General features: G+C 33.5%; 1 protein-coding gene and 1 non-coding gene across 2 annotated transcripts; both read left to right on the plus strand.

The window, feature by feature from the left end:
* Positions 1-9,106: 9,106 nt before the first annotated feature.
* LOC122278084 (pentatricopeptide repeat-containing protein DOT4, chloroplastic-like) lies at positions 9,107-12,062 on the plus strand. The gene has a single exon (XM_043088166.1). It carries the CDS (start codon positions 9,411-9,413, stop codon positions 11,358-11,360), a length of 1,950 nt encoding a protein of 649 aa, XP_042944100.1. The 5' UTR covers positions 9,107-9,410; the 3' UTR covers positions 11,361-12,062.
* LOC122280266 lies at positions 9,132-9,344 on the plus strand. Its single transcript, XR_006229847.1, has one exon. It is a non-coding gene; the product is annotated as a small nucleolar RNA U3 (small nucleolar RNA).
* Positions 12,063-12,642: the final 580 nt, after the last annotated feature.

Below are 12,642 nucleotides of genomic sequence, written 5' to 3' on the forward strand. Positions count from 1 at the left end.
GCCAGCATTTTAATAATTGAATGGGGGAAATAGGGAAGGAATTAGTACCTAAAATATATATATATATATATATCTCTCAAGCTGTGGAGATTGTTGTGGTCCGTACTTGAGTTAGGTGCTAGTGTCGTCTGGGTTTGTGATGCCGATATATGTAGTTGGTGTGTCGTCGGAGCTCGTGGAGGTATTTGCAGTTCTATTGTTTTGTATTGTAGTTTTTACTGTTTAATTATTAATAATGTTGTAGAAATCGGCTTTTGGATTTAGTGTTAATAGCAGCAGTGTCTTGTACTCTGTCTCTTTATGAGGATAGAGGGGTCTTTCTATTCTGTTTATACGGAGTATTCTCTCTCTTCAAAGAGATTTAGGAGTTAAGATAATATTCATTATAAAGTGCGAGGGAATGTTTCAGAGCAGATGTGTAAGTTGGCTTATAGTTTAAATTTTTTTATATTAATAAATCACAATTATAATTTCGGTTCATTGAATGAATTGAATAAAGCGGTTTTCATAAAAAAATAAAATAAAAATAGATACATGTCATTATAAGTAGTAATGTACTTTTAAAAAGTCTTTGTAACCAATATAATGGTTTTTATTGATAGATATAGGTTTTTATTGATAGATATAGTTTTGGAGTGTGTAAGTTTTATTTATTTATTTTTTTAAAATTAGAATCTATTATTAAAAAGTAATTTTTTATATAAATTTTAAATTTATTTATATTTTAAGTAGTGCTCGAGATGATTCGGTTTGGCCATTAAAAATTTTCATCTCAAATTTAAAATTTTTATTTTATCATTATAATTTTTTTAAATCTATATATAAAATATAATAAATAATTCAACTTTTTCTTAATATTTTTAAATTTTAAAATAATAATAATATATTAAAATATAATACTTTATTTTAAAACTCAAAATTCTCAAATAGCCAAACGGGTAACACGCTCTATAATACTAAATATAATTTCTCTTTTACAAATCCAACAATTCTTGAAAGACGATGAGTACATCAATGTCGTGTGTATCGACATTAGATCAAGCGTGAATAAGTGGCAGCGCGTGTTTAAGTTGACATGTTAGTTTCACACATTGGTCATTTGACAACAATTCTTCCTAATACCTAGAGATGGTTTGTATGGGTGTTTAGTTTGGGCAACGATAGATGTATAGAGCTAGAGTAGGTGGGGAGTGGAAGTTGGGATTAATGCAATAACTTTCCGTATTATCCTTGCTAATGAACTGTTACATATATATATATATATATATATATATATATATATATATATATAAGAAAATCTAAAATGGAGGTGATTTTTATTAGTAACTCTCAAAGAGGTCTGTCTATAGTTTCTACCGCAGCCATGAGATGTCGCATTAGATACGATTGCACTTATTTTGAATGAGTTGTTGCGAATTTTTAAATTGTCTTTATAAATAAGGGAGTACCATCAATTTCTGGTTGTAGGAAAGCGCTAAGATAAGTGGAAAGAAAGATTCGACTTAGTCACAATATTATCAGCATCTAAAAATACATAATTGTATTGATGCGTGAACTTCGCATGCTGATCTTAAATATTTGTAGCGAATAAATTTGATGAAATATCATGTATTGTTATTTGAATTTCAACAATAGATTGTGCATGAGATTCAAAGATCACACTTTGAGTGGTAGATAAGACATACGTGCCCATCGTTTTAATTCGTGGCTTCTTGTATGTTGTAAATCGGTGGCATTAGAAGTTGATGGTATGATGCGTGTTATTTGGAGGTGACTCAATCATGATAAATAAGCCATTTCCATTATAGAAAGAGATATTTTTCTTAAAAAAATAAGAAGTTCTATGTGAATGAATTCTATATATACGTAATGCAATGAGAGGAAAAGAATGAAGTAGACGCGAGGGACGGATATACCAAGTGAAGGGGTTGGTTTCGATAATGAAAAAGATTGTCAGCACTGTTGTTTATATGGAAAAACATCTCCTTGTTAATTTTGTGGGTGTATCTATATTAAGACGCGGTTTGGTTGAGATGAGATAAAAATTGAATAAAATGTTAAATTATTTTTTATATTTAGTTTAGAAATTTGAAAAAGTGGTGATAATTTGATGAGACAAAATTATTTGTGAAAATAAACTAGATCTAAATCTATTGATTAGATGAGTAGCATGGACCGCATGACTGGATTATTTGATGAAAAACACGGCATATATACCCTAGCTAACACGTCTTATATATAGAAGTATGGTACAAGAAAGCGTGACTTTCATTTTAATGGATTTAATTTTAGATCAATAAGTCAGTTCCGTATTTTATGAAGAAAAATGGCAAATATTATCTTGCTTATCCAGTGACGTGTACTTAGATAGTGAGGCTGGGCATATTAGTTATTAAATTAAGTTGGGATAGGTATGATTCCTCATTAATATGAGGATAATGATTGTATACATAATGTTATTTTACATCCTATCACCTTAATTAATGTAACATATTTTTAACATATAGAAATGATATTTACAGTATTGGAATGCGTAAGTATCGCACATTCTTTTTAAACAAAAAATTAAAAAAGTAAATATGAGACGCAAGATTTCACGTCATTCTTTTTTAAAACAATTGTATTATGTTTATACATTTCATGATTGTTGGCAAGAATATTGTCAACGGATAATTAATCATACAAAATTATTTAAAACATTATCTTGTTTATGATACAAAAATGCCATGAAACACGACATTCCATCTGGCTACAATATATATGTATCTACGTTAGTGGCGTGATTTGTGCGACGAATGAACAGATGGGAAAGTGCTATGCACGATGCATATATATCAATCATGAGTAATGCTAGGCATGATATATATATATATATATATCTATCCACGGGGACAAGACATTAATGTTAGTAACGAATTTAACCATGTTGCCAAGTAATCAAATCCTGTGTAGAAAATGCAAGACAGACTGATATTTTTCCTGAAGTAAAATAAATAAATAAATAAATAAAGGTAAACTCCTCTTTATAACACGATGCGCAGCTATTTGCACATGACTTTGGTAATGGCTTCTAGAATGGCCATAGGATAAAAAAGATAGGACCATGCTACATACGTAGAGAAATTCTCTACCAATCAGTGCAAAGTTTTTTTTTTTCACCATTTTTTTAAACTATTTAAATATTTTTAAAAATTAAAAAAAATCATATATTTATTTAAAAACACTTACTTAATAATTAAGTAAAAAAAAATTAAAAACATTTCGGTAGAGATTTTTGGTAAAAAATCTACATGGAACAAGTATTTTCCAAAAAGATATTTGCCTTTTCGGTAGAGGTTTTGGGGGACTCCCTCCGTGAGAGTAGCACTTTCTTATTCCTAAACCTTATTTTGTTGAAACGGGTATGTGGAATTTAAGATATTAATAGATGGGAATATACTCTGTTTTTCATTAAAACTGATATGCGTACAAGTGTTGCTATATATAATAAAATTGGAGAATCAACTAAAGATATAACATATACATTCAAATTTGAAATACAAAAATTGAATCCCAGATTCTACGCATCTGATTATCTTGTGCTTGATTTGTGGGGGCTAATAAGGGCTTTATGATTTCTCATTTCTGTTACTTGAGTTTCAGCTTGCGATTCAGCATCAAGTGCACCAATATCCCCCCGCAATCGAAATGGCAGATCTAGCAATTGAAGATTGGTACGTAACAGAGTGAATTGAGGAGCATTCAACGCTTTGCTGAGCAAGTCAGCCAACTGATCTTTTGAAGAGACAAACGAAGCTTGAAACTTTTTTTGTAGGACTTGATCTCGCACAATGAAAATCGATTTCAATATGCTTGGTGTAGGTGTGAAACACCAGATTGGATGAGAGATATGTAGCACAAATATTGTCACACCATTGAAGTTCCGCAACGACATTGGAAAGAGATTTATATTCGGACTTGGTGCTACTTATTGCCACAATTTGTTGTTGTTTACAACTCCACGAGATTAAGTTCTTGCCATGAAAAATACAATAAGCACCCACACTTCTACGATCATCACTATCCCCCGCCCAATCAGCATCACTAAAGCACTAAACTCGGCATGCTGACTTCAAAGTTAGAGAGATTGCATATGGTTGCCATGGGAGTTGCATATGGTTGCCATGGGAGTTGCACATGGTTTCATGTTATCCATGTTTACTTTCCGTAATAAATCACCAAAGTATTTAAGTTGGGTTAAGAACAAATCATCACCCATGCGCAATGTTTCAATACCAAGGAAGAAAGATAATTACCAAAGATCTTTAACTGAAAAAATTGTTGATAAAGTGCTAATTAATTGATCAATAGCCTTAGTGTCCAAACCTGTAACAATTATATCATCCACATAGATGAGAATGATTAATTGGATTTTGCCTTGCTGAAAAAGTGTAGAGAGAGGTGTCAGCCTTGGAGCCTTTAAAGCTGAGTGTTTGCAATTGATCTGTGAGGTGAGAGAACCATGCTCTTGGGGCTTGCCAAAAGCTATAGAAACTCTTTTTTAATTTGCAAACATGATGAGGATAATCCAGATGAATAAATCATTGTGGTTGTTGCATATAAACATCCTCTTGAAGAAATCCATGAAGAAATGCATTTTGAATATCCAATTGGCGTAGTAGCCAATTTTTAGAGACTGTAAGAGATGACGAGGCGAATTGTGGTTGATATAACTACCGGGCTAAAAGTCTCAGTAAAATCAACACCTTCTTGTTGATAGAAGTCTTTAGCAACAAGGCGAGCTTTGAATCTTTCAATACTACCATCTGCCTTTCTTTTGACACTGGTACACCCATTTATTCCCAACAAGATTGTATTCTTCTTGAGGTGGAACTAGATCCCAATTTCCATTTTGAATTAAGGCATTGAATTCCAAAGCATTCCTCCATTGTGACTGTTTATTTGCTTCGGTGAAACAGTTTGGCTCAATGTAAGAAGTATTTACCTCGGTAAGAAGTGCTTTTGGAAGAGGATATTTGATGTATCAAACGTACAGAAATTTTGGCTTGAGGTTATTTGTTTGTGACCGTGTGACCATGTGCTGATTTGTAGTGGACGTAGAAACTTGGCTCGGCAAGGTACTGGGATGTGGAATTTCAGCAGGCATCAAACTAGATGCAACATGTGGGTCTGGAGCGTTGGCATCATCTAGATGGTGCAATGTTGTTGGAGTGGCATGTGGCATTAGATCAAATTCAAGTGGCATTGGATGAGGTTGAGATATTTGAGCACCTGTATGTAAAGTTAGTGTGTGCAGACGTGTGGAATGCAAATTAAAAGGAAGGGATGCCATGTGGGACTGAGAGTAACCGAGAGAGGGAGGATCTGATTTTTTATATGGAAAGAGAGATTCATCAAAGACCATGTGTCGAGAGACATAGATTTTTCTTGTTGATAAGTCTAGGCATTTGTACCGCTAATGTGAGAGACTATAGCCTACAAAAATGCAAGTTTTGGAGCAAAGATCAATTTTGTGACGATTATAGGGTCGTAAGTTGGACCAACAAGCACAACTAAAGACGTGCATAAAATCGTAGTTCAGCTTTTTGTGATATGCCTTTTCAAATGGAGAGAGGTTATTTAAGATTTTAGTTGGCAAACAATTAATACTATAGGTAGCCGTTTGAAAAACATCTTCCCAATAGGATTGAGGAAGGTTTGAAAGAGCTAATAAAGCAAGTTCCATTTCAACAATTTGATGATGACGTCTTTCAACCAAACCCATTTGTTCATGAGTATAAAGACAAGCAATATGATGTTCAATGCCACAATTTTTGAAATAAGTATTGAGTCGCCGAAATTCACCGCCCCAATTGGTCTGAACCGCTTTAATTTTTGTATCAAAGTGCTGCTCAACATATGTTTGAAATTGGAAAAAAATATTTTCAACTTCAAATTTATTTTTGAGGGGGAAAAGCCAAATAAATTTTGTATAATCATCCAAGAAACAAACATGATATCGTGAGTTATAGCTCAAGGTAACAACACTTGGTCCCCATACATAAGAAAAAATTAGTTCTAAAGGTCAAGTTACATGATTAATGGAGTTTGAAAAGGGCAAATTGTGGCTCTTGACTATCTCACAATCAAGGCAAATAGATTGCCTTTTATTAACTTCAACATAAATTTTATTGGAATTTAACACATGATTGACAGTTCGAAAATTAACATGTCCTAGTCGACGATGCCAATCAGAGATGGAAATATGAATACTAACGAAGGCAGAAAAGGAAACGCGTTGAAGTGGTGGAGAAAAGCAGTACAACCCATCTTTGCTATGGCCTTTATGAAAGACGTTCCCCGAGTAGTCCTTGATGAGAAAAAAATCATTGTGAAACTCAAAATAAATATTGTTATCTTGAATAAATTTTTGAACAGAAATTAGATTTTTTATGATTTGAGGACCAACAAGAATTTTATTAAGAACAAAAGATTTTGAAGGTGTGGATAAGGACGTGGTGCCAGTGTGGGTTATAGACAAACCTGAACCATCACCAACTTGAATTTGATCAGTGCCAACATAGTCTTCTCCATGTACATTGAGATTATTGAAATTGTTGGTCAGATGGTGCATTGCTCGAGAGTTAACATGCCACTCTTGGTCAGACGACTGCTAAGTTTGGTTGGTGGAGAGATTGGCTTGTGCAGTCTGACGTGGTGGTGGGGGGAAGAAAGTGAGGATCACAACACTTATAACATCGAGAGGCAATATGGCCTGATTTTTCACATAATTGGCACCACAAGTCAGAATTACAGGGTGAGAAATTACCTCCACCAGTGCCATGATTAGATCCTCGAAAACTACGCCCCCTACTGGAGTTGCCACGGTCACGATAGTCGGAAAAATTCTGCTGGCGTGCAGCTACGTTGGCTGACACGTTTGTTGTTGGAGTAGACAGGGAATGATGTGTAATTCGGGCTTAACAAGTAAGAAGCATAGAGTAGACCTCATCCATTGTCAGTGACTCATCGCGAGCAGAGATGGTAGTGACAAATGAGTCATATTCTGGTCCCAAACCAGCAAGCATATAGGTTTCTTAAATAAAAGAGAAATGATATTGTAGTTGTAGAGTGCGTAAGTACCGCACATTCTTAATTAATTTTTAAAAATAGACTCTATACTTTTTCAAAATAAGTGTAAAATATTTATACAACCCATAAATTTATCTAACATTACTCCAAACACAAAATGTCCAGTGGATTTTTAGGCGTTAGTGTCAATCCACCTTCAAGAGTTTTATTATTTATAAATTTGACATGTTAATACATTATTTGTTGTGAGCTTCATTATAATCATAAAAAATTAGTATTGACATGTCTTTATATTCTTCACATTATTAATATATGTTCGCGTGCCAAAATATAAATTTAGATATTACAAATCAAATAATATGATATACAGTTTGGAAATAAAGTAACTTTTTTAGTTGATTAGTCACGGATTGCAAAACTCAAAATTCAAATAATCCAACCGCCCATGTTTAGTTAAGAATATAAAAGTCGAGGAATATGGGCGGTTTTTGGCATGGAGTGTGGGGCTGTGCCCCAAAAAAGGGAGGATATGCATGTGGCGTTCTCTCTATATATATCCCTACAAATTTACAAAATATATTGGAATAATTTCATGTTAATAATTGCTCTTATTTAATTGATTTAGGATTGATAAATAATCTTGTTTGGACAAAAGGAAAAATTTATTGTGTTTGGATGTTAAGAATATCTAAATATTACTAAAAATATTTTATTATTTTTTATTATTATTTTTTTATCTATTTTTTTTTTTTTTTTTATGATTCACAATATATTTCAATATCTCTTAACATCTAAATCCAACTTTAAATTATTTTCCCCAGTTTTGGACGTGACCTTTTTCAATTTCCAGGTTCTTGACTTTCCCAGAAACTTCCCTTACCTTTCGGCCTTCCCCGTCAGCCATGGACTGAAAATTCTTGCCCGGAATTCTCCGTTTGAGACACGACAGTTGATTTGGATTTTTGCCTGCTCATTCATTGTATCCTCCGTAGCTGAAATTTTGTGATCGATTTCGCAAAGGGCTATCGAAAGGGTATGTTAAAATATTAGAGAAAAAAATTAAAATTATCCAGAAAATATAGGACTCGTTTGGATGTTAAAATAGCTTAAGTTAAATCGAAAATATTTTATTCCATCTCATCATTATAATTTTATTAAATTTTTATACCAAATATAATAAGAGAACTGAACCCATAAGGCAAAAAAAACTTTTATTTTATTTTTTTTCATTCATTTTTTTATACTCTTAAATATTTTTTTAATAAAAAATTCACAATATTATTAAAAAATACTTTCTTGATCACTAAATATAAAAAGTATATTCGGAACACAAATTCAGATCCCAAAGCATTTCTCATATAATAAATAATTTAACTTTTTCAAATTCTAAAATAATAATAATATTAAAAAATAATATTTTAACAAAATTTTATTTAATTTTCAACTTTTATCTCAACTCGCTATCCAAACAATACTTAATATGTTTTTATAAGATTTTGGAAAATAAGAGCAAAAATGTTGAATAAAAATATTATAAAGTTAAAATATTAGTAGAATATAATTTTTATTTTAAAATTCAAAAATATTTTTTGTATTTTGATTAGATGAAAAAGTTCAATATTTGAAATTAAAAAGTGTGTTTATAGTATTTGAATATTTAGATCAGATGATATAATATGATCTTACAATTCAAACAGAACCTTAATCAGAAATGATACTATGATTAAGGTCTAATAACTCATATAAAACTAATATTTGATTGGAGTTTTGAATGTTAATGATTAAAATCCTTACCGATTAACTTACTTAATTCCCCACAAACTGCCTTCCTCCTGAAAAAAAAGGGACCATTTTTGTCACTCTGTTTGTGTGGATCGGTGACCATATCTACTTAAAGCCCCATGACGCTATTGGATTTGGGCCTCATAAAGAGTAGCACAGACTACTTCAAGAACATCAGCCCACAATTTTTTATATTTTGTATGCAGCTGACAATCCCACATCGGGAATGTAACAAGTAAAAGAATGGTTTAGATAGCGGGAGTGCAACCAAATAGGGCACGACCTTACTTGAACAGGATCTGTTCTATAGGTTGTACATCTGTTTCCTAGAGTTCTAAGGAGACAGGAATCCAAGTCTGGTTGATGAGTCATGACCATGCGATCAGAGCGTGAATAACAGATTGGCGGTCGTCGGACCGTTGGATTAGTAGAGGATCGTTCTCAGCCACTCTTCGGATGGCTGCGATGGTCGCATGGTTGTCTGACAGACTGCCCACATCATCATTTTTGGGCTCTGTTTGTTCTCTCTCTTTTTGCTTGGGGTGGTTAATTCCTTGATGCAAGGAACCTTGAGAGCATCGTTTCGGGTGGTTAATTCCTTAGAGCTGCATCATACTTTGGCATGGAATTCAGCCATCAAATCCCACGTCGACTCGGGTTTTTTTTATTCGGCTTTTTTGTTGTACAAGGAAATGAGAGGAGTGGGTGTTGCCCATGATAGTTTTACGTTTCCGATAGTAAACCGAGCTGTTTCATCGCTCCAAAGAGATGTCATTTATGGAAAGATGGTGCATTGTGTTTCGACGAAAATGGGGTTTGGATCTGATGTATACTTCTCTAATACGATGATCGAGGTCTATGTGAAATGCGGGCGTCTAGGTTATGCTCGTAAATTGTTTGATGAGATGTCTTATAGAGATTTGGTTTCTTGGACTTCGATAATTGCAGGCTATGCTGGAGAAGGAAACATTAGTGGTGCTTTTGATTTGTTTCAGCAATTGATGGTAGAGCTTGAGCCCAATTCAGTGACTTTGATGGTAATGTTGCAGGCGTGTTGTGTTGGTGAAAGCTTGACCCTGGGGAGGCAACTTCATGGTTATGCAGTCAAGGTCGGGTTGGTAATAGATGGATCTGTACAAAATTCAATTTTGAGAATGTATACTGAGACAGGCAGCGTTGAAGAAGTTGAAAGGTTTTTCAGGGAGGTTGACCAAAGGGATGATGTTTCCTGGAATACTTTGATATGCTTTTATTCCATGGAAAGAGACTTTGAAAAGTTGGTCAATACGTTCAGTAAAATGCAGGGTCTGGCAGCACTCAGCGTTGAGACTTTAACATTACTAATTTCAGCATTTGCGAAGTCTAGAGATATTTTTCAAGGTGAGTGGATGCATTGTCTAGCTATAAAAACTGGTTTACTGGATGATGTGTTGCTGACTGCTTTATTGGATTTTTACGCCAAGTGTGGGAAAATAGAGATATCGGCACAGTTGTTCAGAGAAATTCCTTTTCAAAATACTGTTACATGTGGTGCTATGATGTCAGGTTTCATTCAAAATGGTTATATTATGGATGCCATCAATTTGTTCCGTCAAATGCAAGCTGCAAATGTTGAACCTGGGGTAGAAATTTTGAGAATCATTCTTGATGCATATACAAATCTGGGAGCTCTGCAATTGGGCAAAACAGTTCATTCTTACTTTATAAGAAACCTGTTGAACAGTTCCAAGAAACAAACTACACACCTCGAGACCTCTATCTTAAACATGTACATAAAATGTGGAAGCATTTCTTCAGCTAGGGTATATTTTGATGATATATTGGTCAAAGATCTAGTAACATGGACCACTATGATTGAAGGCTTTGGGACTCATGGGCAAGGTTTTAAAGCCCTAGAACTTTTTGGTCTGATGCTGAAAAAAGGAATAAAACCAAACAGTGTCACCTTCTTGAGCTTATTGTCTGCTTGTAGTCACTCTGGTCTTATAAGAGAAGGCTGTGAAGTTTATTTTTTCATGAAATGGATCTGTGGTATCGAACCTGCATTGGATCACTACACTTGTGTGGTGGATCTTTTGGGTCGACATGGAAAGCTTAAAGAGGCCTTAGCCATAATAGTGAAACTGGTTTTTTTTCCAGATAGTCGGATTTGGGGTGCTCTTCTTGCAGCTTCCAAAATTCACGGTGACATAAAACTCGTGGAATATACAGCAGAAAGGCTTTTGGAACTAGAACCTGATAATGTTGGGTATCATATTCTGTTGAGTAATGTACAAGCCAGTGTTGGACAGTGGGAGGAAGTTGAAGAAGTTCGGAGAGTTGTGAATGAGGAGTATATGAAGAAGAAACCAGGGTGGAGTTGTATTGAGGCAAAAGGGATTATTCATGGATTTGTATCTGCTGATAGATCACACCATCAAGTGGAAGAGATTTATGAGGTATTGGGGTGTTTAGGTAGGATGATTCAGGAATTTGGAAAGTATTCTTTGGTTGATTTGATCCCCTGAGGTATGCATTCAAATTCCTGAGGCAAAGACATTATCTAGTCTTGTTTGTGTCTGGATGGTGAGACTGCAGAGGACTGATACGAGATCAGGCTTAATGCCGATGTGCAGTCGTCAGAAAGCAAGGTTGATGCTAAAAGAATATGGGCTGATATCAAGTGTTTATTTAGTGGATGAAGTAGGGAGTAAGTTGGATGCTTGGAAAGACCAAAAAAAAAAAAAAGGTCTGTAGATTTTGGCAGCCAGAACCTATTCAAACCACCTTCCGGTATAGAAGCAAATGAAGATCACTACACTTACAAATAGAATGGTCTGTCCGACAGTCCTGGGAAAATCCCAACCAGCTTATATTGGCCGAGAAGGATCCTCCGCTGCATCAATGGTCCAAGGACCATGGATCCACCAAACATAGGATAGGATGATGTTATGATATTGGAGTTTTTGATTTAATTGACGTTGACGACACATCCTTCACATTGCGGCATGACATGATATGATTTTAGATTTTTTTACAAATCAAATTCCACCATATCAACAATATGGAGTGTGTGATTCGATGGCTTGCAGGAAAAATGACTTGTAATATTGTGATTACTAGTTGGCCCATGAAATAAAAGAAACATGTCATTGAACACTCGTGTAACTGTCTGAAAGACACTTTTATAACATGCCAAACGGCTGTACAAGTCCTTTTTGGTTACACAATAAGATGAGAAATATGTGAATGGTTGTAAAATAGTTTGTGAATATCAATAAAATAATTTGAGTTAATATATTTTATATAGTTTTGATAAATGAGAGAAAAAAAGTTGAATAAAAAAACGATAAAATTAAAATATTATTAGAATATAATTTTTTAATATTTTTTTTGTTTTGAAATTTTAAAAAATTGATCTATTTTTTATGTTTTTGAAAATATTATAATGATTATAAAAAAATCAAAATAGGTGTACAATAGGAATGACGTGTAAAGGGTTTTTTTTTTTCCTTCTTCTATAGAAAGCCTACATTTTCTCATCTAGTCCGAGTACCTATAATATTTAATTTAATAAAAAAAATTAATAATTAATTATATAAAGATGGATATATAAAAAAAAAATGCTATTAAGAAAAACAGAAATGCTAAACCCACGGAAATACGGAATTCTATTAAGTGCAAATATATATTTTTTTATTTAGTAATTAATAAAGCATTTTTTTATGATGTTATATGTTAGTTATTTTAAAAAAATATTAAAAAAATACTTGAAAAAATTAATAAAAAAAAAAAAAAAAGAAGTTTTGG

This window comes from Carya illinoinensis, chromosome 10, assembly GCF_018687715.1.
Source record: "Carya illinoinensis cultivar Pawnee chromosome 10, C.illinoinensisPawnee_v1, whole genome shotgun sequence".
In the NCBI taxonomy this organism is placed as follows: Eukaryota; Viridiplantae; Streptophyta; class Magnoliopsida; order Fagales; family Juglandaceae; genus Carya; species Carya illinoinensis.